Source organism: Dermacentor albipictus, unplaced genomic scaffold (genome assembly GCF_038994185.2).
Source record: "Dermacentor albipictus isolate Rhodes 1998 colony unplaced genomic scaffold, USDA_Dalb.pri_finalv2 scaffold_13, whole genome shotgun sequence".
In the NCBI taxonomy this organism is placed as follows: domain Eukaryota; kingdom Metazoa; phylum Arthropoda; class Arachnida; order Ixodida; family Ixodidae; genus Dermacentor; species Dermacentor albipictus.
In genome coordinates, this window is record NW_027225567.1 from 7,619,367 (window position 1) to 7,647,151 (window position 27,785).

General features: G+C 43.4%; 1 protein-coding gene across 10 annotated transcripts in view; it reads left to right on the forward strand.

The window, feature by feature from the left end:
* The window catches only part of Sin1 (SAPK-interacting protein 1), a 213,565-nt gene extending 185,874 nt beyond the window's left edge, over window positions 1-27,691 (forward strand). For all 10 annotated transcript variants that reach the window (XM_065449061.1, XM_065449062.1, XM_065449065.1 and 7 more), the window contains 2 exons: window positions 14,381-14,515; window positions 21,711-27,691. In XM_065449061.1, the coding sequence (XP_065305133.1) occupies window positions 14,381-14,515; window positions 21,711-21,931 (356 nt within the window). In that variant the 3' untranslated portion in view covers window positions 21,932-27,691. The remainder of the gene's footprint in view (window positions 1-14,380; window positions 14,516-21,710) is intronic.
* The last annotated feature ends 94 nt before the right edge of the window (window positions 27,692-27,785 follow it).

Below are 27,785 nucleotides of genomic sequence, written 5' to 3' on the forward strand. Positions count from 1 at the left end.
TGATGGCAGCACAGAAATGTGAAATGCCTTCTCAATGCACTGACACTGGAGACAAAAGATCAAAGTTATTGATGACTTCAAGAATGGTTGCTTTTCTAAAACAGACATTCTTTTACTACGTGACTGTTTTTCTTTCTTTAGTTATGTTTTATGCTGCTAGCTGTAGTCCCTTTGTAATAAGATCTGTTACACCTATTATTTGCTGTTGGCAATAAAGTATCTGCCCGTTTCAAAAGAACATCTTGTGTACTCTTAAGCTCAATCTTTCAGTTCATCGACCTCATGATAAACGAAACTTATTTTCCTGGTGTCTTGAAGTTTCATTTGAACTTGAACTTTATTTGTATCTATACAATATACAGATGACAGGGGCACAGACAAAAAGCCATAAAATCAGCTTGACTAGGTCTGTGTCCCTTATTGGTTTCTTTGGCATCACGTAGCAATGCGTGCATAAATACAAGATGAACAAATGTATTGGAAATACAATATAAATATAAACAATGTGCGAATAAAAGGGGACTATTTATACAAAGTTACTTTCGCACTGCGGTGAAAAATTGACAGGAATACAGAAATTGTAATTGTCATACAAATTATGAAAAACAGGAACAGGAAAAGAACAAAATGCAGACAACATGAATCACTTTTCATTTATGGGTAACATTCACAGAAATACATAACTAAATAAGTCACTGTGCAATTACAGCTTAGAATGCGTGTACATCAGAACAAAACACAAAGAAAAGCACTAAGCATTCACGTGAATGCCAATATGAGTGGCAAGTTTGGGCACCTAATTGAAATGATAATAAGTATGGCAATTAATGAAGAGAGTTAAGTAGAGATGGTAGTTCAGGGCGCAGCATTTGATTCTCGTAGTTCTTGAGTGCGGAATATGTTACGTTTCTCTGTGACGTGTACTGAAACTGCTTGTATTTAATGTTAGCCTTGACAAGTGCTCGAGAAAATTAGTGCTACTTTTTCTTTCTGCTAAAAAGCGTTTTAGCAAAATTGTATTGTACACCGATTTTATCGGCGCTATATCTAATTTATAAAAAAGAGGATCAGTATGCGCATCGAATGAAGAGTTTGAAATTGCACGGATAGCTTTCTTTTGCAATAAATATAGAATGTTGATGTTATTGCTAGTCGTGTTGCCCCATACGAGGTGACAATAGTTAACATGAGATAAGAAAAGAGAATTATAAAGTAGGAGCTTCACTCTTAATGGTAAAAGGAAGCGTAATCTTATTAGTATTCCAACAACTCGTGCAAGTTTGTTAGCAATAATGTTAACATGGTCATTCCACAGCATATTCTCTTGGAATATGACACCTAAGCTTTTAACCGATGGTACTATGTCTATGAAAGAAGTACGTATTCTTATATGTCTGTCAATACTATGCCTTTTGTGTTCTGGATGAAAAAGCACGCCTTTTGTTTTGGTAGTATTAATAGGTAATGAGTTGAATAAGCTCCACTTGTTTATTTGGGCTAGTGTATCATTAGCAACACATGCAATCAGCAATTCTTTCATATCCTTAGACGTTATGAATAAACTAGTGTCGTCGGCATAGATAAAAAATTGTGCACCGGTACTGATTTTAGTTATGTCATTTATATACAGGTTAAACAATAGTGGTCCTAGTATGCTTCCTTGAGGAACTCCAGTGAATATAGGCAAATTTTTTGAACGGTTGTTACCTACGACAACGGCCTGATACCTGTACTGTCAATAACTTCTAATTAAGTTCAGGAATGTTCCCCTAAAGCCATAGATGTCAAGTTTTGTTAGTAGAGTATTGTGGTTAAGGGTGTCAAAAGCCTTCGAAGAATCAATAAAGACACCGAGAGTAAATAAATTGTCTTCAAAGCCTCGCAAAATTGTCTGTTTTTGCATCAGTAAAGCTATTTCTGTTGAACGACCTTTTCTAAACCCATACTGGTAATCTGTAATTACATTGTGCTTTTTACAAAAGGAGGTTACTCTTGTATTAATCAATTTCTCTAGACATTTAAAAAATATAGGCAGGATCAGTATTGGCCTATAATTTGAAAGCTTGTTTCTGTCGCCAGATTTAAAAAGTGCTGTTACGTTTGCTATTTGCATGCGCCGATGAAATATACGATTCACCAATGAAAGATTGTACACGTGCTCTAAGACAGGACAGATTAGGTTTAAACATGCTTAGCTGGGCGAATCTGCAAATCATCGATATCGCAACTTTTGCTATTTCGAAGGCTGAGAAACTTGCTGTAGATTTCATGAGTATTAGTGGGGCTTAGGAATGCACTTTCGATGGCTTTTGGTTTTACGTATTCTGTGCAACGAAGATCGTAGGAACTATTCACCAGCGATACAAAGTGATTGTTAAAAGCGTCAGCCAATGCCGTGCCTGATGTCGGCTGATTATTTATTTGTAACTCTGCTGCATTCCCTGGCTGATTGTTTAATGAAGTAAATTGTTAAATTTTTTGCAGGTGATATCAGTTTGCATTATCGTTTCTTCATTAAATAATTTCTCGAAATATTGCGCTTTTGCTGCCCTTAGAGTACCATTAACTTTATTCTGGAATTTTTTGAACTCTTTTAAATCTATTGTATTCCTTGTGCCTAGGAATTGCTTGAAAAGAGCATCTTTTTGTTTGATCAACTTCAACGTACTGTCAGTTATCCAAGGTTTCCTTGCTTTCTTGGCTTTTTTTGTTTTGCATTTAAATGACTTTCTGTGAGCGCTTTGAAAAAAGGATAAAAACAACTCGTACGCTTTGTCTCAGTCTTTTTCGTTATATACGTCTTGCCAGTTGCGCAATATTGCGCAATATTTTTTGCGCAATATATTGCGCAATATTTCGTTGCGAAATTTCTCAAGTGTGAATGGGTTAATATCCTGAAATGTGAAGTGTTGATCTTTAGAAAGACGCGAGGGCAACACAGGTGAATTAACAAGTAGAAAGATAGGCAAGTGGTCACTGACGTGAGCAGTGACCACTTGCATTACAATTACATTCAATTACATTCAATGTGTTGTGTGTCAAAATTAGTAATGAAAACATTGAGTAAACTTTGGCAGTCACCTTGAATACGAGTAGGAGCAGTAATTGTATTAATGCAAGCATTTGATTCAAGTACCCGCAATGTGTCTCTGCGAAGTAGGCTATCATGTAACATGTTAATAATAATATCGCCACCCAAAACTAACTTGTAGTCATTATCGTTAACCCAGGATAGCAGGTTGTTGTATTTAAGAAAATTAACCACATTCCCTTCCGGTGGGCGATATAACACAGAAAAAATGCTGCGACCATGAAGAACAGTCAAAATTTCAAAGTCAGCAGTAATTTGAGTAGTCTTTCAACAATTCGCACTGCAAGTTAGTCCCAGTAAGCAACAGAACACCGAAGCCTTTTTTATTGCACCAATTCAGATAATGAGAGACATAGTCTGATATTTGCAGTACTTCGTTGTGATACCATGTTTCACACAGCATGACAATGTCAAATAAAAAACCAAAAGAAGACAGCAGTGCATTGAGATCATCGTCCTTACCGCGTGCAGATTGCGTGTTTAAATGTAAAAAGGATGTGCACTTATTTCTCTTGGAAAATATTTTACCAATGTTGGTTGGTGTGAGCAGTCTTTCAGCTATGTTTAACTGTTACAGTAAGGACGACGTCCGATGCACACTAGCAAGCGCTTACTCCATTTTATCAAGGTCTTGAACTGCAGATATGTGTAGTGCCCATGACGTGTCAGTTTTCCGTGCGAAAATTTTACCATCCCGAGTCCACGCGTACTTCCACTGTTTGTCTTTCTTTCGCCCAACAACTTGCCCAAGAAGCTTCTTTAGTGTTAGGCACAGGTGCTCGTTTACGAAAATAGAAGCATGACCAGATTGACCGAGATCAGTGGCGGAGCTTTTTTCGCGCCTTTTCAATGAGCCCATCACGCTTTGAACGCGAACGAAACTGAACAACAATATTCGGACAGCCACCGTCTTTCCGCGGCACACGGTGACAAACATCGACGTCTGCATCACAGATAGGCTCATTGACCAGGCTGCCGAGCTTCACTACTACTGCAAAACGATTTTCATTTTCAGTGAATGGCACACCTTTAATTTCAACGTTTCTGTTTCTTGAGTACTGTTCCTGGGTTGTCACCCTCTCCTCAAGGCTAGACACTTGCCCTCCAAGTTCCTGACATTTGGCTGTCAAAGCAGTGTTTTCCTTTTTTAAGGAAGCGTTTTCTTTTTCAATTGCAGCACACCATGTCGTCATTGCATCAAACTGGGTGCTGAAGAAATCAATAGAATGCTTCATATCTTTGAATCCCTTTTGGAGTTCTTTTTCAATAGCGCTTCGCATGTCACGCATTTCTTGCCGAATGTCTTTTAGGAACTTGGTTAGTTCAGGCATCACTTAAGTACCGGACATTTACGCTTCACGCTTGGCAGCAGCGACGGAGTAAGTGAGAAAAAGAAACACAAGATTCCCCACAAACCTGTGTGTAGGACGATCAAAGTAAGTAAATATGTTGGCTCAACCACCACTGCTGCCAAAGTGCGGTAGAAGATGCAGGTCCTTTATAGCCAGGGGCCGTACCAGTCGAAGGTCAGGGGGCGCTGATTTCACTCGGAAAGCTACATCAGCCATAAGTGCGTATGCCACCTATATGAAGACGGTATGATGTGACAAAATGGGAACAATCCCGTGCAGACGCAGCCGTAAGGTCCCCCAAGTGGCAGTCGATGTCGTTGCGCCTTGAGGCAGGCAAAACCTGTGTGTAGGACGATCAAAGTAAGTAAATATGTCAGCTCCGCCGCCACTGCTGCCAAAGTCTACTGTAGTCCACTATTTCAAGTCTACTATCAAACAAGTCTACTGTAGTTCGAATAGTTGTGGGATTTGCATAACACTTCGATGCAACAGCCAGGAATTGGCAAACCTTAAAAAAACTTCAAGAGATGGAAAAAGTTTGATCTCTGGAATTGGCTTTTTTTTTTTTGCAAGTGCTGTTATTCAGATATTTTCTTGCAAAACTGCGAGTTCAAAATTTTTTTGCAACACCAGCAGTAAGGAGAACTGGTTTGGGGACCTTTTCTCAGTGTTTTGATATATCCTACTTGAAATATCACAATTGTTGAGGCTGTGGGAACGTTTAAAGGGGCCCTGAAACACTTTTCTAATTAATCATAGAATGGCCTCTCCATTACAGGAGATTGTCTCACAAATCTCAGGCCGCAAAAAGTTTTAGAATCCTTCAACTATGAGGGAAGTTATCGCACCTGCGCAGATACCCGGCTTTCACTCTCCTTTCGTCTCCACTAGCACGCTGGAAGTTACGCAGTGGAGAAGCCTAGAAGGCAAAACCCCGGACGAAAGTTGAGCATTACGGTGGCAAAAGGGCTCGTTGCGGCACCCCGTGGCAGCCGCAGTAGACTACACTAAGCAGTATGCCGCTGCCATCTCAGGGGCAATGCGCAGAAGATGCAGCTACACGCATTGCAAAAATGAAATTATTTTTCTGTCTTTTTGAGATCGCAGACACTTATATTTTTATTTATTTAACTCAGAATTAGCAATTATGTACTGCTGAGAATGCTCTCGCGATCACAAAATCAGCCAATAGCATTGATTGGCCAGCTGCTTTCAATAACACCGCGTGACAACATTGGGGAAGCAAGAGCAAGCAGTTTTCTGCCGTTTATGACAGTAGATTGTAAACTCCCTGCTGCATGCAGTGCAGTAATATTTGACTGAAATGTTCACAGCAGCCTCTACGACAGATCGGCAGCATTTTCTTATTATGTTCAAAAGGTGTTTCAGGGCTCCTTTAATGTTTGCCTGTCATGCAAGTCGATGTGCGGCATGATGCCACAAAGTGCGACCTTGACTGCACAATCTTGGCACAGGTTATGCTGTGTTGCCTGAATTCAAATCAGTAGTGTTGCCCTACATATGAACTTGACCCATTCCGCCGTGTAGGTGCACAGCTGAACGTTGTAGCCATGCACGCTGTAATTGTTGGCTTGTTGTCTGCAGACCCGAATGCCGATTCTATGGATTCTATGGCCCTCAACGTGCATAATACTTCAGGCCTGATCACCAGTGAGACACTCGTTGAGCGGCAAACTTCTCGCAACAGTTTGCTGCCAGCCACTATGCAGTCCATCAGCAAATTTTAGTCACGGCCACACTGCTTTGGCTGTTAGACTGAACCCGCACTGCTTCACTGGGTGTCGGTGACTAATGTTGCGGTTCGCTATCAACTCAACACAAATAAATTTGCAGCGGCTGTAGAGTTGTTGAAGAACCGAGAAAATACCTGACCGATTTAAACAAGAATACGGAGGTTAACCTGTATGGTGCCGACTACCTTCACAGCCACTATTTTCCTGACATCATGCATGGGGATCTTGTCGGAAAAATCAAGCGAGATACCACACAGCCTTCGAAACTTCACTAATCGTTATGCATTAGATCAATAGTGAATACAGAAGGTGGTGGTGCTGCAGGGATGTTCGAATAATCTAACAAGTTAGAAAAATTGGTGACTGTAAACAAGTACTTCATAATATGCTTGTCTGGTCTGCGAGCCATGTTAATGTTATTGCGCCTTCCTTACCGAAACCCTACTGTCGATCGTGCATCTTAAAATTCGTATTTGTTCATTTCGAATAATACTTTGAAAATTGTGAATAATGAAATTTGAACCAAAGTGAATATTGACACGTGTACTTGTTAGTTTTTATCGGGCGACACGTTTCAACGCCTAACAAAAGTTATCACTCAGCGCAAGGCGCGCCTGCATGTATCAGAAGTTTCTGGAATGTTATCAATGCTTCCATCCGCCTTCTGTGACGAACCTTGTGTAATCTGATTGCATGTATGCGCGACGCGAATAGTGTAGAACTTTGTGGAAGACACGCGGGTCCCAGCAATTGCTCTGGAACATTTGATAACTGATGTATAAAAGCCGACACGCTTGACCTGCTGATCAGATTTTGATGGTCGCCGACTGTGTTCGCCGTTGTCGCCGTTCTTTAAGTGTAGCCTGTTTTTGTGGGCACAGGTTCGCCCAATAAAAGTTAGTTTCGCCTTTCACAGAAAACAAGATCCTTGGACACTGGCCTACGCGAACATCAGCGCGATCGGCTATGAAGGCGCTGCTGCGGTATTTAAAAGACACTGGACTTTCTGCCAGATTGTGACTTCAGTGTGACTCAGGATTGTACGGTGCACTGCATCACAGTAGGAACGCCTTTGCGGGCTGCGTGACAGTGCCCACAGAAACAGTTTGTGTGTACGTGCGTGTGTGTGTTTTTTTTTTTAAATCCTTCTCCTTCTCACCTATCGCTTCCCCTTTCCCCTCCCCCAGTACAGGGTAGCCAACCGGAGATAATCTCTGGTTAACCTCCCTGTCTTTCCTTTGCCTTTCTCTCTCTCTCTCTCTCATAATTCACTCCTCGTGACATCTGGTGGAGGTGCTTTTCGTTCCTGTACTGGACGCCCCCAACAAGCCGTGATCCAAGCCCAGACTGCAAAGAGAACACCAACGTAATCCCGGAGCACGGATTTTTACCTGAGAAGACCAAGAAGATTGTGGCCAAGGCAACCACAATGGCAGCCCCAGGGTCACCCATCGTATTTCAACAGCCCAGAGAGCCCCCTACCTTCTGTGGAACTGCGTCGGAGGATCCGGAAACCTGGCTCGAAAGCTTCGAAAGGATCTCAACCTTCAACAACTGGTCCTCTGAGCATAAGCTACGACAGGTGTACTTCTCCTTGGAAGATGCCGCGAGGACTTGATTCGAGAACCGGGAGTCCTCCTTTGCACACGGGAACTGTTCCGCAGTAACTTCCTGAGGACGTTCACAAGCATTGTCCGAAAAGAAAGGGCCGAAGTTCTGCTGGAAACCCGAGGCCAACTACCCAATGAGACCATCACCATCTTCACAGAAGAGATGACTCGTCTTTTCTGGCACGCTGACCCAGAAATGTCCGAAGAGAAAAAAGTGCGTTTCTTGATGCGAGGCGTAAAGCAAGAACTTTTCGCCGGACTGATCCGAAACCCACCGAAGACCTTAGCCGAGTTCTCGACAGAGGCAACGATGACTGAGAAAATTTTAAAAATGCACACTAGGTAATATAACCGCCAAGTGCTCATGCCTCACTGCGCCATCCAAGCACTGGGCTCCGGTGATCTCCAAGAGACCATCAGGGCCATTGTGCGTGAAGAACTGTGCAAGGTCTTGTCTTCGTCACAGCCTCAAGTGGCCTCGATCGCTGACATTGTGAAAGATGAGGTTCAGCGATCGCTTGGAGTTCCTGAGGTGCAACCTCAATTGTCACAGCCCCAGCCAGAAGTGATGACCTACGCCGCCGTCGCACGCTGTCAAGCTCCCCCTCCACGACCGCGCCAAGGCCCTGTAACGCTGCAATTCCATCGTCCGCCACCGCCGCCAGCACGGCCACCCGTCGCCCAGCGTACCTACGCGAGAAAGACGGACATTTGGCGCGCCCCCGATCACCGCCCGCTCTGCTACCACTGCGGCAAAGCCAGCCATGTGTACCGCCGTTGCCCATACCGCGACCTGGGATTGCAAGGCTTTGCCGTCAACGCAGCGCGCCTGAGGGAAGGTGAACAACCTCATGACATCACCGACTACCTCGCCGCTGCTCATTGGAGCCCTCGACGACCATCCCATTCGCCGTCACCGGGCCGCTACCTGTCGCCACAGCGGCGTCCATACACTGGCCCAGCCTGGGGCCGGTCCATGAGCCCATATTTGGAAAAATAAAAGCAGCAGCCAATGGAGGTGGGGTTGTTGTTCGTCCAACTGACGAAGATCCTCCGCCGCATACGAAGACTATGAAGAGACTACCTCAACAACATAACGACACGCCGCCGTCCCGACGAAGTCCGGAAGCAAAGAATACGCCGACGAAAGGCAACCTGACGCCATTTACCAGCCACAACGTAACCGTGATCCGACACCAAGACCTAACTGTAACGCAAGACAAAGAAACACCGACCTCAACGTCCTTCTCGACGGCCACGCAGTCACCGCCTTAGTAGACACAGGGGCCGATTACTCCGTCATGAGTGGACCCATCGCTGCCCAGTTGAAGGAAGTTAAGACTGCACGGGAAGGCCCTCAAATTCAGACCGCTGGAGGACACCTAATCACGCCGACTGGGATCTGCACGGCAAGAATTACTGTTCATGACCGGACTTACCCTGCCACCTTCGTTATCCTCCAACAATATTCACGCGACATCATTCTCAGCATTCTCAGCATGGACTTCCTAAACCAACACAGCGCAGTCACCGACCTGAAGTCGAAGTCGATAACCCTGTCGGAAGATCAAGCGATACCGCCGGAGACCTCTCATAGCCACCATGCCTTGAGCGTGCTCGAAAGTCAAGTCAGCATCCCACCCCGCTCCAGCATTGTCATTTCTGTCGGCACCAAAACACCTGCCGACGTAGAAGGCGTCATCAAGGGTGGCCAACGACTACTGCTAGACCGTGAAATTTGCGTCGCAAGAGGGATCGCTCGACTGCACGGAGGAAAAATGAAAGTGTTGCTGACAAACTTCAGCCAGGAGTTCAAGCACATCAACAAGGGCACGATGATCGCGTACATCGAGGAAATTCTGTAAACCAGTAATGCGTTTGTCCTCTCGGATTCCGCCGCATCTACCCTGACGACCATGGTTCCCGAACCAGACTACGACATTAATCCAAGTCTCCCCGTGATTAAGCAACAGCAGCTCAGAAGTCTGCTCCGACAATACAAACGCTGCTTTTCGACGTCATCGAGGATTCGACAAACACCAGTCGCCAAGCATCGTATAATCACCGTGGAGTGCGCTCGACCACTCCGCCAGAGCCCTTACCGAGTTTCGCCGCGAGAATGTGAAGCTATAAAAGAACAAGTCGACGAAATGCTGCGCGACGACATCATCCAGCCGTCGAGAATCCCGTGGGCGTCCCCTGTTGCCTTGGTGAAGAAAAAGGATGGAACACTACGTTTCTGCATTGATTACCGTCAACTGAACAAGATCACGAAGAAGGACGTATACCCCCTTCCACGGACAGACGACGCATTGGATCATCTCTGCAACGCTAAATACTTCTCGTCAATGGACCTCAAGTCTGGCTACTGGCAAATAGAAGTCGACGAGAGAGATTGCGAAAAGACTGCCTTCATCATGCCAAATGGCCTCTACGAGTTCAAGGTCATGCCATTTGGACTATGCTCGGTGCCTGCAACATTTCAGCACATCATGGACACGATGTTAGCAAGATTGAAGTGGCAGACCTGTCTTGTTTACTTGGATGACGTCGTTGTCTTCGCCGGAAATTTCGACGATCACCTTAGGTGGCTTGCCACAGTACTAGAGGCCATCAAGTCATCAGGGCTCACTCTGAAGCCAGAAAAGTGCCGCTTCGCTTACGATGAGCTTCTATTCCTAGGCCACGTCATCAGCAAATCCGAAGTACGCCCCGACCCGCAGAAAACAGCTGCCATCGCAAAGTTCCCGCAGCCCACCGACAAGAAGGCAGTGCCTAGATTTCTTGGCATGTGTGCCTACTACAGGCGATTTGTCAAGGACTTTTCACGCATCGCTGACAGCTAACTAAATGTGATGTCGAGTTGAAGTGAGAAACGCCACAGGCCGACGCATTTCAGGAACTCAAACGACGCATGCAGTCGCCGCCGGTACTTGCACACTTCGACGAAGACGCCGATATTGAAATCCACACTGACGTCAGTAGCCTAGGCCTCGGTGCTGTCCTAGTCCAGAGGAAAGACGGACTTGAACAGGTGATATCTTATGCTAGCCGGTCGTCAAAAGCGGAAGACAATTATTCTACGACTGAAAAGGAATGCCTCGCCATCATTTGGGCTACAGCAAAATTTCGCCCTTACCTATATGGCAGGCCATTCAAAGTGGTCAGCGACCATCACGCGTTGTGTTGGCCAGCTAACTTAAAGGACCCTTCAGAATGTCTGGCGCGGTGGAGCCTCCGACTGCAAGAATATGACGTCACGGTAATCTACAAGTCCGGACGAAAACACTCTGACGCCAGCTGCCTATCACGCACCCCCATCGATCCCCCACCACAAGACGACGAGGACGACGACACCGTCCTTGGAATAATAAGTGCAGAACATTTCACTGAACAGCAACGAGCAAACCCAGAGCTTAAAGGCCTCGTCGAGTATTTGGAAGGGAACACTGATGTTGTCCCTAGGGCATTTAAGTGCGGATTGCCTTCGTTCACGCTACAAAACAACCTGCTCGTGAAGAAAAACTTCTCACCAGTCCATGCCAACTACCTTCATGTTGTTCCGTTAGCGCTGCGTCCAGAAGTACTGCACGCCCTACATGACGATCCAACTGCTGGGCACCTCGGATTCTTCCGGCCGCTGTCGAGGATACAAGAAAGGTATTACTGGCCGCATCTGACCGCCGACGTTGGCCTTTACGTCAAGACATGCCGAGACTGTCAGCGACGCAAGACACCACCGACAAGGCCAGCAGGATTACTACAGCTGATCGAACCTTCTTGCCGGCCATTTCAGCAGATCGAGATGGATTTATTGGGACCGCTGTTGGGCCGATGTCAACATCCTGAAATAAGTGGGTCATTGTGGCGATGGACTATCTCACCCGCTTCGCTGAAACTAAAGCTCTACCGAAAGGAAGCGCAGCCGAACTGGCGGAATTTTTTGTGGAGAACATCCTGCTGCGACATGGTACCCCAGAAGTCCTCATCACCGACAGAGGAACGGCCTTTACAGCAGAGCTCACCCAAGCCATTCTGCAATACAGCCAGACAAGCCACAGGAGGGCAACTGCCTACCACCCACGGACGAATGGTCTTACGGAGCGCCTGAACAAAACCCTCGCCGACATGCTAGCAATGTACGTCTACGTTGAGCACAAGACATGGGACACGGTCCTGCCGCAAGCACAAGACATGGACACGGTAACCTTTGCTTATAACATGGTGGTGCATGAAACAACACAGATCCCGCCGTTCAAGCTAGTGTACGGCAGGAACTCGACAACGACGCTCGACGCCATGTTGCCACACGTCACTGACGAAGAGAATCTTGACGTCACTACCTATCTCCAGCACGCCGAAGAATCCCGACAGCACGCTCACCTACGGATCAAGAACCAGCAGCGTATCGACAGCCGACACTACAACCTCCAACGACGCTTCGTCGAGTACCAGCCCTGCGAACGTGTTTGGGTTTGGACCCCGATATGCCGATGAGGACTGAGTGAGAAACTATTGTGACGCTATTTCGGACCCTACAAGGTCATTCAACGTATTGGCGCACTGGACTATGAGGTCGTGCCAGACGGCATTTCGCATTCACAGCGGCACCGCGCATGATCTGAAGTGGTCCACGTAGTGCGTCTTAAACCATTTTATGGACGCTGACGAATTTCCTTATTTTGTTGTTCTCTTTGCTACGGGTGTTTTTCTTTATTACTTTTGTTTGCAGCATCAAGTCGATGCTTCTTGAAACGGGGGGTATGACACGTGTACTCGTTAGTCTTTATTTATCGGGCGACACGTTTCACCGCCTAACAAATGTTATCGCACAGCGCAGGACGCACTTGCATGTATTGGAAGTTTCTGGAATGGTATCGATGCTTCCATCCACTGTCTGTGACGAATATTGTGTAATCTGATTGCGTGTGTGTGCGACGCGAAGAATGTAGAACTTTGTGGAAGGTACGTGGGTCCCAGCGGTTACTCTGGAACATTCGACAACTGATGTACAAAAGCCGACGCGCTTGATACGCTAATCAGATTTTGATGATCGCCAACTGTGTTCGCTGTTGTCGCCATTCTTTAAGTGTAGCCTGTTTTTGTGGTCACAGGTTCACCCAATAAAAGTTAGTTTCGTCTTTCACAGTATTGCTACTGTGTTCTTCATACGTCACTCCACGTGACAATATCAAACAGTATAATATTCGACCAAATATTCGAAAATATTGAATATTCGCAGATGCCCACCAGTTTCTATGGCATATCAACAAGCCCACGACTCAGTACTTGCTGAGGAAAACCATGTTGAATTCTGTAGGAATGTTGCTTAGAAGTTAAAGGTGGTTTCGTTGTCGCGCACAGAAGGTGGAATAGGAAGTGGAGGAAGGAATTATATGCATGCCTGAATGTTGTAGATGCCTGGTTTCAGCTCTTAAAGAATAAGGCAGTTAGATGACCTCTAACACAAAGAGTCAACAGCACAGCAATATTGATGGGATATGTTGAACTATACTCTGTCTCGTACTACACAAGCAATGCTGCGTAAGCTATACAAATAATGCAGTCATAGAAATTTCACTTCCCGCACCTTGTAGTGCAGTTCTTTTTGGCATGTGATGTTTTCTGTAGAAAAGCTGCTTCATGTCATATATTACAATTATAATTTGTGGACGAAAGGGTACATCAAATCGTATTATTTTGTTCACGTTTGTGCTTCCTGTGTTCGATGTGCTATGTTTTGGTCGCAAACACAAGTGTTGGGCCATGGCCGCCAGTTGCAGATACATGCCACTATGCATATTCTGTGGCAAATATATTCTTCTCTGCAGAGCCTTCCACATATTGATTACGTCATATTTTGCAACATAAACATATAAAGCTTGATGTTGCATCTAATTACAGGACACATACTGATATATCTGTTCTTCATCTGGGACACACAATTGTGGATCATGAATTGGAGCAGTGAGAAAATCCTCTCTAGCCCTTGTAGCATTGCTTGCTATGTGTGAAATGGAGTATGGCCAATAATAGTGCCAAGTAGGTAGTATGCACTGCTTCATCTGAGCTGTGCTGGTAGTGGTTTGCTATTTGATGTTGTGTGCAGTAAGACTTTGTGTGGTTTTTAATTCCCATGTAGCTAACGCATATGCTCAGGTGCTTAAAGCATTGGGAAAAAGTGTAAAAGTGCAACTGAAACAACTTTCTCTTTACTGAATAGATATCGCTAACATGCAGTCAGTACAAAGATTGTGACAGTTCTTCTATCATTCATTCCTTGGTCTATTGTATCTCAAATGTACAAGGTGAAACACTCAAAACAGAGGCAGCTGCGTTTAGATTTGAAAGCTGAATTACAAAGTTTCACCTTAGCCTTGATCAGCTCTTTCCCCTGTCTTTCTTTTCTTTTTCTTCTTCTTCTTCTTCTTTTTTTTGAGCTGTTGGCAAGCGTTTTGTATCTTTCACCATTTTCATCATTGTATTGTCATCAGCCTGAGCCTGATGTTGTATCAGTTCTGTCCTCCAACACATTTTTCCGGTGCCCTTTTGCTTGTTCTCTGTATTTATCAGGTATATCTGGTGAGAAGGTGGAGATAACGCCTCTGCATCAGAAAGCCAAGAACCGACTCTGGACTTGGCAGCCAAAGGCAGTTACGCACAACATGAACGAGATTGCTGCATGCGAGTTCGTCCACCGAAAACACAGTTGAGTTCGGCCCCTCCTACTGCCACTTTCTTGTTTCTCTATGCAGCAAGTACAGTTCTTAGCTACCAATGACAGCATCAGTGCGTGTGGCTGCAGGGTGGCACAAATGATCAAACTGATGAGTTTATTAGTGTGTTTGGTATGTTAAGGCTGTATTTCGTATTGTTCCTTTTTCCTGATTTGTGTTTTTCACCATGACGTTGAACTTGTGTAGGCAGTGAGGCCAGCAAGCATGTTGACGTGACACCAATGCAAGACTTTTTGAAGAACAACACTTGCAAATCTGTCGTGCCTCCAGAAGCCTTTTGTTTGCTTTGTCTTTTCAGAGACCTGCGTACTGGCTCTGTGTAAGGAAAAATGCATGGGCGCACAGTAAACACATAGTCTACTTTTGTGATTTTATTGCCATGCTGCGATGTACACCCGACCACAAAATATTATGGACCATGAATTCTGAAAAAAGCTGAATATCTCCGCAACCTCACAACGCAGCCTAGTATTTTCATTTCGGGCATCGACTAGAATATGCTAACAATATTGTCGTATACACTTTTACTGGCTACTGCTACAGGCTCCTCTGGAATTGAACGTTTTCTGAGATCCCGTGGTCCGTAAGCTTTCGTGGCTGGGTGTGCATACAGTGCATGCATATGCTGTAATGTCAGCGTTAAAGATGTATGGAGCCTAAGATCTGCAGAAAAGTTACATGCCTTGCACCCTGAGCACTGAGCCTGGAATTCAGAGTTGCAACTTGTCCTAGCATATGTGACCAGCAGTGTGCCAAAAAAATGTGGTTTTGGGCAAGTTTAGGTTCAGTTCTGCTGTGCATTATTCTCCTTGGCACAACATAAGCAGTGTGAAACATAAATGCAGTAGAGGCAGACAAGCACCATGCACCCTCTGTTTGATGACGATTCCAGTTGTATAGTGAAGAAGCCTTCTGCTCATGCGCAGTACACACTGCGGTAGAATCATGACATACCTTGACTGCCGTTACAGTTGTCTTTTAAACAAGCACATTCCTGAACAACGCAATGTGACAGATGTATTACTAATACAAGCCGACCTTTTTTTTTCTCATTTGAAAGGCTTCCCTCACAGTTTGGTCTCTGTTTTTGCCGAAAATCTTTTGCTGCTGAGCACAGGTTGTGGGTTTGATTCCCAGCCACGGAGGCCACGTTTCGATGGGGGTGAAATGCTGAAACACTCGTGTACAGTCACCAACCAGTAATTTGGACATGTTTGATTAGTATATAGACTCGTGTAAGGGCCGCATCCCCAACTTTGCAGCCCAAAATTTGGAAGAAAAATTCCGACAGAGAAGCAATCGCGTTTGGTGCACCGATTCCGCACATATTCATCGGCAAATTTTCTCAGGTTGCATACTTACACATGCCGCTATTAGATGGCGAGAGCATTGCGTTGACCTCTGATGCAGTTGACCCGACATGTGCACAAGTTACTGGCTGTGCCAGCACCATTTCACCTAAAGGTCTGGTTCTGTATAAGGGCTGCACCTCATCAAAATTGTTAGAACAAAGTGCGGCCTTTACATGAGTCTATACAGCATACTTCATACTCTGCGCTAACCCTGGCATCATACAGAATGTGGGTGTGCTCAGCAAGGTGCGCTGCAGTGACCATGGGATGGTAAGAACTGGAATTAGCCTAGACCTGAGGAGGGAACGGAAGAAACTGGTACATAAGAGGCCGATCAATGAGTTAGCGGTAAGAGGGAAAATAGAGGAATTCCAGATCAAGCTACAGAACAGGTGTTCGGCTTTAACTCAGGAACAGGCCCTTAGCGTTGAAGCAATGAACGACAATCTTGTGGGCATCATTAAGGAGTGTGCAATAGAAGTCGGTGGTAACTCCGTTAGACGGGACACTAGTAAGCTATCGCAGGAGACGAAAGATCTGATCAAGAAATTTCAATGTATGAAAGCCTCTAACCCTACAGCTAGAATAGAACTGGCAGAACTTTCCAAGTTAATCAAGCGTAAGACAGCTGACATAAGGAAGTATAATATGAATAGAATTGAACATGCTCTCAGGAACGGAGGAAGCCTAAAAGCAGTGAAGAAGAAATTAGGAATTGGCAAGAATCGGATGTATGCGTTAAGAGACAAAGCCGGCAATATCATTACTAACATGGATGAGATAGTTCAAGTGGCTGAGGAGTTCTATAGAGATTTATACAGTATCAGTGGCACCCACGACGATAATGGAAGAGATGATAGTCTAGAGGAATTCGAAATCCCACAGGTAACGCGGGAAGAAGTAAAGAAAGCCTTGGGAGCTATGCAAAGGGGGAGGCAGCTGGGGAGAATCAGGTAACAGCAGATTTGTTGAAGGATGGTGGGCAGGTTGTTCTAGAGAAACTGGCCACCCTGTATACACAATGCCTCATGACTTCGAGTGTACCGGAATCTTGGAAAAACGCTAACATAATCCTAATCCATAAGAAAGGGGACGCCAAAGACTTGAAAAATTATAGACCGATCAGCTTACTGTCCGTTGCCTACAAAGTATATACTAAGGTAACTGCAAATAGAATCAGGAACACCTTAGACTTCCGTCAACCAAAGGACCAGGCAGAATTCCGTAAAGGCTACTCAACAATAGACCATATTCACACTATCAATCAGGTGATAGAAAAATGTGCGGAATATAACCAACCCTTATATATAGCTTTCATTGATTACGAGAAAGCGTTTGATTCAGTCGAAACCTCAGCATTCATGGAGGCATTGTGGAATCAGGGTGTAGACGAGCCGTATGTAAAAATACTGAAAGATATCTATAGCGGCTCCACAGCCACCGTAGTCCTCCATAAAAAAAAGCAACAAAATCCCAATAAAGAAAGGCGTCAGGCAGGGAGATACGATCTCTCCAATGCTATTCACTGTGTGTTTACAGGAGGTATTCAGAGACCTGGATTGGGAAGAATTGGGGATAAATGTTAATGGAGAATACCTTAGTAACTTGCGATTCGCTGATGATATTGCCTTGCGTAGTAACTCAGGGGACCAACTGCAATGCATGCTCACTGACCTGGAGAGGCAAAGCCGAAGGGCGGGTCTAAAAATTTATCTACAGAAAACTAAAGTAATGTTTAACAGTCTCGGAAGAGAACAGCAGTTTACGATAGGTAGTGAGGCATTGGAAGTGGTAAGGGAATACATCTACTTAGGGCAGGTAGTGACCGTGGATCCGAATCATGAGACTGAAATAATCAGAAGAATAAGAATGGGTTGGGGTGTGTTTGGCAGTCATTCTCAGATCATGAACAGCAGGTTGCCACTATCCCTCAAGAGAAAAGTGTATATAATAGCTGTGTCTTACCAGTACTCACCTATGGGACAGAAACCTGGAAGCTTACGAAAAGGATTCTACTTAAATTGAGGACGAAGCAACAAGCTATGGAAAGAAGAATGATGGGTGTAACGTTAAGGGATAAGAAAAGAGAAGATTTGGTGAGGAAACAAACGCGAGTTAATGACATCTTAGTTGAAATCAAGAAAAAGAAATGGGCATGGGCAGGACATGTAATGAGGAGCGAAGATAAACGATGGTCATTAAGGGTTATGGACTGGATTCCAAGGGAAGAGAAGCATAGCAGGGGGCGGCAGAAAGTTAGGTGGGCGGATGCGATTAAGAAGTTTGCAGGGACAACATGGCCACAGTTAGTACTTGACTGGGGTAGTTGGAGAAGTATGGGAGAGACCTTTGCCCTGCAGTGGGCGTAACCAGGCTGATGATGATGATGAGAAAAATTACAAGATGTTAATATACAAGAGGAGGTCCCGAAGTCAAAGAATTCGGGACCTCCTTTACTAAGTTTAGTGGTGTTTCATAACGCACCATAGATCCCTCACAAGAAACTGCTGCATGAACAGCAGAGTTCAACAGACCGAGTTGTGCATATTATAACACTGCCAGAGGAAGTGTCAGGTGGAGGGCTTTCTAAGCGAGCAAGACATGCCTTGACCACGCTATTTGTGCAGACTGGGACCATCACCAACCATGTGCTACTTGCACTTGCACACCTCTTTATGATTATTTCCTGTTTCTGCAGCATTCACCTAGTTTAGTTCAGAAATTAAGTATCCCTCTCAATTTTCTTTCTTTTTTTTAATCATCTGTTACTCTTATCTGTTGTTAACTCTTTGATAGCTGTGTCGTTTTTGCACTTCTCACTAACACGGTACTTCCAAAGGAAATTCGGTTGCGGCTGAGGTCAGCATCTTGGTAAGGAACTAATGCTATGGTTTTTTAGTTCCCTTCTCTTCTCCATAGTTGGTGCTGCTTACTTGAACTGTTGAAGCGATATTACTAAAGAAAATTTTCTTGGTGCTAATTGGGTTTGCGCTTTTTTCTATGTTGTGAAAACCTTGAAGGCATATAGGTCCTGACCAATTCAAATACAAACATCAATATAATAAACACGGATATGATGAATTAATGGATATAAAGAAGTAAATATAAAATTTTGTTGGCCATGCTTTATTTCACTGCTATAAAGAAACGAAATATGTAAGAGCTGAGAAAATATTGGTTACAGCGGAGCAAACATTCATTCATTCACTTGCAGTTCATAGCACATATTCTGGTAGCAAAAATCCTGTGATCACACGGTTGTATATTAACGATGATGCAAAGCATGTTTTTAATTTAGCTTTCTTCACTTGCCAAGTATTGGCACCCCAAGCCACCAACCTGCCATCAAAACTACAAGAAACCCTTTGGTGGCCAGTTAAAAGCATTGCAGTTCCATTTTCTTCCTTCCTCATGAATCCAAAATTGCATTCAGTTTTTTCTGATATCAGCATGTACACTTGTAACAAATATTGAATATAACGAAGATATTTTTGTGTCGGATGCACTTTATTATACAACATTCAGCTGTAGGTTATCACAAAGAATCTGTGTTTTCAGATTTTGTTGGGGCAGTATGGGAGAGCGTTTTTTAGAGTTAGCTTTTTCTGCAACAAACTAAGTTTATCGGTGCATTTTTTCTACAATGCAGTGAAATTACTGTTTAATCTTTGAAGTGTTATTCGCATTTTTGTTTCTCCCATATTAAAAAAATACTTTCAATTGCAAAAAAAAAATGCAGTTGAGCTGCAGGAAAGCTTATTTACAGTCAACCTTTACCATAACAGAAGTGCAGAAGGGCTTATGGCTGTTACATCTTAGTATTATATATATACGCATATTTGCAAACGTGGGAATCAGTCATTGCAGCATCATCTTTTTAATTTATGGAACAAAACATTGAGAATGCCCTCTCAAGATTTACACAGGGTATAATGAAACCCTGTAGATACAGTGTAGTACTTCAAAGGATAGGCCAGACTCAAGCACGCGTCCTTCAGACAATCAGCTCCAATAACATGCCTCTGATATTTTGAAAACTCTCTTGCCAGCAAACTTGTATCATGTATCAGTGGTAAAATGACTGAAAACAACTACTGTACTTATATGTGCATGTCAAACACTGCTGGCAGTTGTACCTTCGTGCTTGGGTTCATGATCTGGCTGCAGTACCAGAATGACTTGTTGGTGTAGTGCATGTTGAAAAATATTTAGCCTCACGGTGCCACTTTAATTTTCTGCAACAGCAGCACAGTATTCTCAAAAGCTGTTAATTACTTCACAGTGTTTTTCGCTGCCTGTGATGTCAAGCATGCAATTGATGTCAATGCAAAGGTTGTTGCAGATGTGTCATTTGATCAACTTGGCTGTACCTGTAGGAACATGGTAAAGAGATGGTACACGTTTTACAGAAGGAACAGGAGAATCAGATTCTAGTTGCTTAATTATTGAGAGCAGTTTGTTCAAATTTTTCTTCAGTAACCTGAGCCCTATGAGCAGGTTGTGAGGGGGATTTGTTATATGGTATATGCCTTCAGCTTCTCGCGTATTTTTTTTTCTGCAAATGTGGTCACAGCATGATCACATTGTAATAAGTGCCCCGAATTTCGGAGCTTTTCAAACTGAATTTTCTGTTCTTTTTACCTGCAACTGTTCTTCGGATTTTATCCTATGAATCCAAAACTGCAGGACCCTACTTATAATGAAAAAGCACACCATAGCATTCCAACATAGTGAACTTCCGACAAATACAGAAAACTTCGGTGAAAGAATATGGATTCGTCAAAAATTTTATGGAAGTATCCTTTTTCTGACATGAAAAGTACCATGTGACAGGTGTGCACATACAGGTATCCTAAATGTATTTATTTCAGCAAAAAGTGCATTTCAGTTTCTTATTTCAGGGTACATTATGTGCTCTAATATGATGCCCGGATTATCAGATAAAATGAGATCTAAGATGGCATTGAGTCTTGTTGGTTTGTACACATATTGTTGCTGTTTACATAGGACACATTCATACAAGCTGCAGCCAAGCAAAGACACAAGCAACCTGCAGCCATGATGAGAGTCATTACTTTCCCTGGCATACACCATCCCTTTCACTCTGTTCTAAACTGTGTGCTTCTTGCCCACTCCGCACGTTGCTGATGGGACTGAACAACATTCGGGATATTGCACACCATTCATTGCATAAGTTTCTCAATGGAGTGCAGGATGTTTATGTTAATTATGCATCAGATAATGTCTTTATGCTCTGTGCGGCTAAGATAATTCTAGGTTAATTGGAACCAACTTGCAGGTATTGAAAAGGTGTTTTTCAAGTTATAAAGTAGTGACCTAACATGTCAGTGTTCAGCGTCATTACTATCACAGCCGAGGGTTAAAGCAATGCAACAATGAAGGCAGAGCGTGAGCTTTTGCTGTCTTCGTTCTACGGTCAGCAATGAAATTGAAACAGCATTGAGGCTGTCTTAGTGTTAACTGTACCGACTTTAATCTGCAGCTTATATGGTTTCTTGTAACATGTACATGGGGGGAAGTTAATTTGTTTGCAACCCTTGGCTGCCAGCATTACAGGAACAAAGGGTATAATTGAACATAAATTTAATGTTTGCTTTGTGCTGTGCGTGGAAAACTTTTTGAGGAAATGACTGCGTGTCAGCACTGTGTCATGGCAGTTTAAAGCCATTTCTGCAATTACACAGAATGAATTGCAGTATGAAGTAATTTAGGCAACCATTTTGCTCTTTTAATAATTAAAAATATTCCCGTGTGTATTGTGATAAATGTCTGGGTACGCTTTTTTCTCACCAGGCATGGGCTCTCCCGAGAAGTGCGTGGTGAAAGTGGTGTACCTGTCTGGTGGAGAGTTCAAAAACCATGTGTTTGAGACAGACCCTGGCACAGCATCTGTGATCCGCAACAAGCTGGGCTACATTCTTGTTATGCGCACCAGTCCAGCACGCACTCAGTACCTGGCACTAAAGGAACGAAAGTTACTCCGCAAGCAAGCCTCCTTCCTGCTGCCTAGCTAAGGCCTTGTTCCTCGACCTACTTCTCCTTCGAGCTCCATCATCTGCCCTGCCCCTTGTACCACATGTGACAGCAAATGAGGCATGCAGGCAGAGCACAAGTGCTGTACGCCGAAATGTGCTCAGATCATTTGTTGTGTTGTCAATTGTTTCATGTGCCTCGTGGTTTTCAGTGCATCACTCAGCTGGAAGTGAAGTCCCCCTCACCCCATGCACACACATGTACACACACAGCATATTCTCACCGCCCTGCTTTCTCCTTTCACAAATTCTGTCACCTCTTCCACAACGCTGAATTATGAGGAAAGCATGCAGGACGAAGAGGCAGTGCTGTGAACTTGGCCATGCCTTTTTCGTCATCTGCTGTGATAGCAGCCTTCATTTGCTACCATCGCCTCCTCTTCGGGTGCAACTTGTAGCCACGTGCTCCCAAGCCCGTTATTCCCTCCTGCATTTTCTGGCTGTGAACAAGGTCGCTTAGCATGTACACTGCAGGTGGACCTTTTTGCAAGCTACAGACATGTCTCATGTGAGGATGTGAGTGCTGGAAGTGAACAACCTCATTCGTAATTTCTGCAAGCTGATCACTGTGCATTATTACTTGTTATCTGACTCATAGAGTGATCGGTCTGAGATTTTGACAGGCTCAGGGTCCTTAGGCACAATTGCCACCCTGTCTTCCAACCCATCATCCCCTTATCTCATGCTGAGACTCAGTTCTGTATTTGATTTCTTGGAGACTTCAGTTCTTTATATTACCAGTGGTGCTTTGTGCCAGACACGTGTGGTGCTGTCATTAGATTGTGCAGATAGTAGTGTATGGCTTTAAATTTTCAGCTTGTATATAGTGTATGTGTACAATTCAAAAGTTGAGCCATTAGTGACATACTCCCTGGCACAATGAGCACTCTGTTTCATATCCCGTGCTCTTAACTTCTCTGATCCACATCACACTGGAATAGAAAAATGCACCATCCACTTTTGAAAGTTGATCCACAACATGCTTAAAGGCCACAATGTTACACAAGTGAACTTTGGGGTGAACAGCCAAAGGAAGGGAGCCATATGTGCATATTTGCTTTTTATCATGCCGAGTGGTATTGTTTAAAGCAAAGAAAATATGTGTGAAGTGGGCAGGAAGAGCTTAACTTAGTTTGGTTTGCAGACCTCCCAGTCACGTCTCAGAAGCCTAGCCAATCTGTAAAGTTTCATTAGTTACCCAAAGAGTAACGAGCTAAGAAAAAGTATTCTGTGCACATCTGGCAATTTTATTACGCCTAACCTACTCACCTGCTTATCTTGCAGCACTGGTGTTACATGCAGCAGCATTGCTTGCCCCACTCAAAATATTTCACTGTAGTTCTTGCAGTCCTCCTTTTTGTACATTTTTTGCTGCCTTGTCCATGTGTGTAGTTGTCTGGGAAAAGTGGTGTGGAGGGAAGCCGCTCATCTCATGCACACTGCCTATGCAGAGAGAATGGGCATGTTTAGAGTCATCTGTTACTCAAATGACTTAGTGAATGAGTTTTTAGTAGACGCAGCTTCCCCTTGTTTCTTGTTGTGTGATCCACAATATGCCAGAGAAAGAAGAGTATCACAGGTAAGCACCGAAAATATATTCTGATTTTATATGTGTTCCTATGACACTCGGGTACACCTTATTTTCCTCCCCTTTTTTCCCTTCTTTTTTTTTCTCTTTTTGATAGCTTTCATTACCAAGCTGGACAGCTTGATATTGTTTCTCCCCCACCTTCATCATTTTTATTTCTTCTGCAACTATTGTGTTTTGCTAAAACAGTGAAGTGTGAAAGGAAGTGATAGCAGCCCATGTGGTGTCTGCTATGCAGACCACACCCTCTTCCTACCTCTAGTTTTGTAGTGTTTGTAGGTGCAGCGAGAAATCTGACCCATGGGGAGCATTCAAAATGACATTTCGGAGTACATACGTTTCTTTTTTTACTTCCTACGAGTTGTTCAATTCAGTGTGAAACCTACGTGGCAAAGGGAGGGAGAGCACTGCATTCATCAGGTGACGATTTCACAAAAAAAGCTTGTGCATTTCACCCAGAGACACATGAAATTATATGCTGTGTAGCAACTGACAGGCTTTGTACATTTTACCTTGTTAGTTCTTTTTAGTGTACTTGGCTTAATTTGCAAGCATAACTGTTTCTTCTATGACATAGTCATCTCAGATTATGCGATTTCACAAACGGCACTCAGGCAAGGGTTCATACACAATCAGTGTTGACACTCGCAGTGTATTACATGCTTATTCTGCCTCTTCTTAGAAATCAAACTTCTCTCTTGTACAGCATGGTCAAAGAGCAGTGTATGCTGTATGCCACTTGGAATCCAGAACCTGTTGTACAGCCCTCCTTCCCTGTGGCTTAAGGTAAATTTTAAAAAAAAGAAAAGAAGAAGAAAGGGAAAAAATGTAATGTTGTCAAAGTGCAGCATTGCAAGCAGTCTTCTTGAGATGCTTCAACGTGTCTACTAGGAACCACCCCATTCTTAGAAGTATAGTAAAGTGCAGAGATCACATGTTCCAAGGAAAAGCACAAATAGTGGCTCCATAAGTGGTGCTTAGCTTGCCTCCGCATGCAAATGGTTTTATCATAATATAAGTTACCAATGTTGCAGGGAAGATTGCTGTGACACTTCAAGAGCTTGTGTTTGTGGGTTCCTGAGGTAGTTCCCAGCAGTCATGATATTGTGGGAATTTTAGTGAACTATAGTGGCATGATGTTCATGCGAGTTTGATTTCTGTGGTTCTACACGAGTACAAGGCTACCAAGTCATCACAAAGCTCAAAAGCATTATTATGTTCCCATCTGCCAGTGAAGAAGAAGATGGACTCTTAAAATGCCAGTCATATGTTATGGCAGCACGACTTACTATAGTACTGTACTACATGTTCTAACATTGCGGTGCACTTGGCTGTGTCCTTCTCTGCAGGAGTGCATAAACTGTCTTTGCAAGTGCAGCAGAAAAACGAAAGCTTTAGAAGCTGACCAAGTTGCTGCAGGCTTGCCTATTTTATGTGGGATGTAGGCTGTAAGTAAAATCCTTTGCTCAAATGGCTATGAACACGCATTGCATCATTCGTGCGTGCTAAACTTTAAAGGTGTCCCACGACGCCTTCAACAGCTTTTGGCTGTAAGGTTTGCCATAATGCTACTCAGGTCATGTTCTGATTGCCACCCATTTTTATTTGTGATGACTGTGGCAACTTCACTGCAGTGAAGAAATCATGTTTGATTTTCCTCCTTGCTGTTGACTGACTATATGTTGGTTTGTCATGCATGTTTTTTTTTTGTTTCATGAAACTGTTTTGGTTGTGTAACTTTGTAAGCAGAAGTTACTATTGTAACGCTTTCCAAAGAACAAGAAATGTAAGTAAAATTTTATGTGTAGAAAAATGGTTCAATACTGCTAAATTTCCTGCCCTTCAGAAGGCAGTGGATTGGGCGAGTTGGTGTTCCATGGTAACAATAAAATTCAAACAGCACTAGACGACAGGACCAGAAAGAGGAGGAGACAAACACGGCGCTGAACTTTCAACTGATTTATTTGAAGCAAGAAGTCGACTTATACGTACAAAACTGGGCATGCATGCGATACACAATTGACGATACACAATTGTTATTTTTTCATAGTGACAAGACTACCAGAGATGTCGCTGAAGCATTCCATATCATCAGAAAATCTAATAGTTGCATTAGCAAAACATCTTTAATCTTGTTGGCGAAAGAAATGGCATTGCTGCATAAAGGGTAGATTGCAAAGCAGGTACATCGCGTGCGTATGTTGGCTGTCTGGAGTTTGTGTCTGAGCATCGATGTATGGCCGGACGCATGCATGCCCAGTTTTGTACGTATAAGTCGACTTCTTGCTTCAAATAATTCAGTTGTAAGTTCAGCGCCGTGTTTGTCTCCTCTTTCTGGTCCTGTCGTCTAGCGCTGTTCGAATTTTATTGTTCCTGCACTTGTTGACTCAGTCTCGTGCTAGCTGCTTTGGTTAAAATTGGTTGCACAGCTATTGTGTATGAAGCGTGACTTCACCGTTGTGCTTAACAGTGCTTTTAATTAGCTGTCATTGACAATCCAGTTGCTATTTCTAGCAAACAAGGACGGAAGGGAGACGACAACACATCCTTGTCCTCGTTTGCTGGCGCTAAATATGCTTTCAATTTACCAACACGCCCAACAAATGGCAATGCTATTTCTAGCAATATTGTCATAATGTGATTGTGGGAAATTGCCAAAACAATTCTCGGTGGCGTTTTCACCGCCATTTCTGTGAGACCCAAAAGCTTTAGAATAAGCGTAGTTGCCCTTCAATTACTTTTATGTACTCTTTTCTTTTTTCAGTCATGGGCACACATCAAGGCGTTCAAAATGATACGCACTAGGGATATTGACAAATTTGTTGTTGGGATAGCTAGGTGGCTCAATCCCTATTCAGAAGTTATAGCAATAGCATATTAACATGTTCACTGTGGCGTGGGTCTCCAATGGCTCACAGCTGTTATTGCTACTGTGCAGATGCACAGCGCTTTCCTGCAAAGCGCAAGTGCCATCTTTGCTAGAACTTAACAAAAAAGAAAAATTCTTGTTTCTGGTCCAGCGCGTTGTGGTGCCATCTGTCTGCACCTTGATCAAGTTTTGAAGGAGCACAACTCCCTGGTGACACACCAGTGAGTCACGACACGTCAGAGCAATATGACGAGTGACCCACCAGTGGGTCACCCTGGACAAGAAGCAAGGCTTCAAAAAGTGATGCTGCAGTGAATGCATTAATTATGATATGAAATTAACATATTTAGACACACTTCACATCATACAACTTTTGTATTCGCTTTTGGTTAAAGGAGATGCTTTGAAGGAGCGAAGGTGCATGCAGAATACATTTTTGCTCTTGTTTTAGGTGCAGTGTCTAATGAGAGGAAAGTGGTGAACAAACATCACTGTTGTTCTTGTGTGATGCACACAGATTTTTCTATTTAAGAACGCTCACTTCTTTCCCTTGCCTATTGTTTCCTGTAATGCAAAGAAAGTGTTCCAGAGCTTGAGTTTAAAGACACTAAAGCAAGATATTTTGTTAGAGAATAATGGATTACACTCTTCAAATATTAAATAGGATGTTTCTACAAAAAGAGTTTTTGTGCAGCGGGAAGCAACAGAAACATAAAAAAAACTGTTCTCAATGCCACTTCAAGATTCCTGCACTATCTTCCTTTAATGTTGATTGCAGCAATGCCGTGCATAAAAAATAGATCAAAGCTGAACTGCTGAACCTAGCAATATAAGAATACACTTGCAGGAGTATACTGACATGAACCAAGGTACTGTTGAATTTGTACCATCACACAGACAGTATTTGCATCATGGTTTAGACATGAAGTAAAAAGTTTGACCTTTTTTATGGTAATAAGCACAAGAAAATAACTCAAAGAAAAGTTTCCTTACTAGTCCTGATGTTTAAGGCTTTCTTTATGGTACCTTTATCCTTTTATCTGGCGAGATAAGAAATGTGTGGGTGCAAACAATTTTCTTTATTGGTTTCTGTTTTCTTTGTCTTAAATTATTATAAACCATGTTCAGAAAATGTTTGAAAGCAAAATAAGAATAATGGAGAACTTCAATAATCTCTGATGTCCAGCTCAAGCAGGTGAAAGTTGGAAAGTTTGTGTATTTCCGCACGTTCGGTAATTAACAGATGGAGATATGTATCTAAGTGGGAATTCAATAAAAGAATCTGCTGTCACAACGATTTCTCGAGAGATCTGAATGAAATACTTTAACTCTGCTAACTCCAGATGTTTAAACCCACAAATAAAGTGCCATGGATTAAT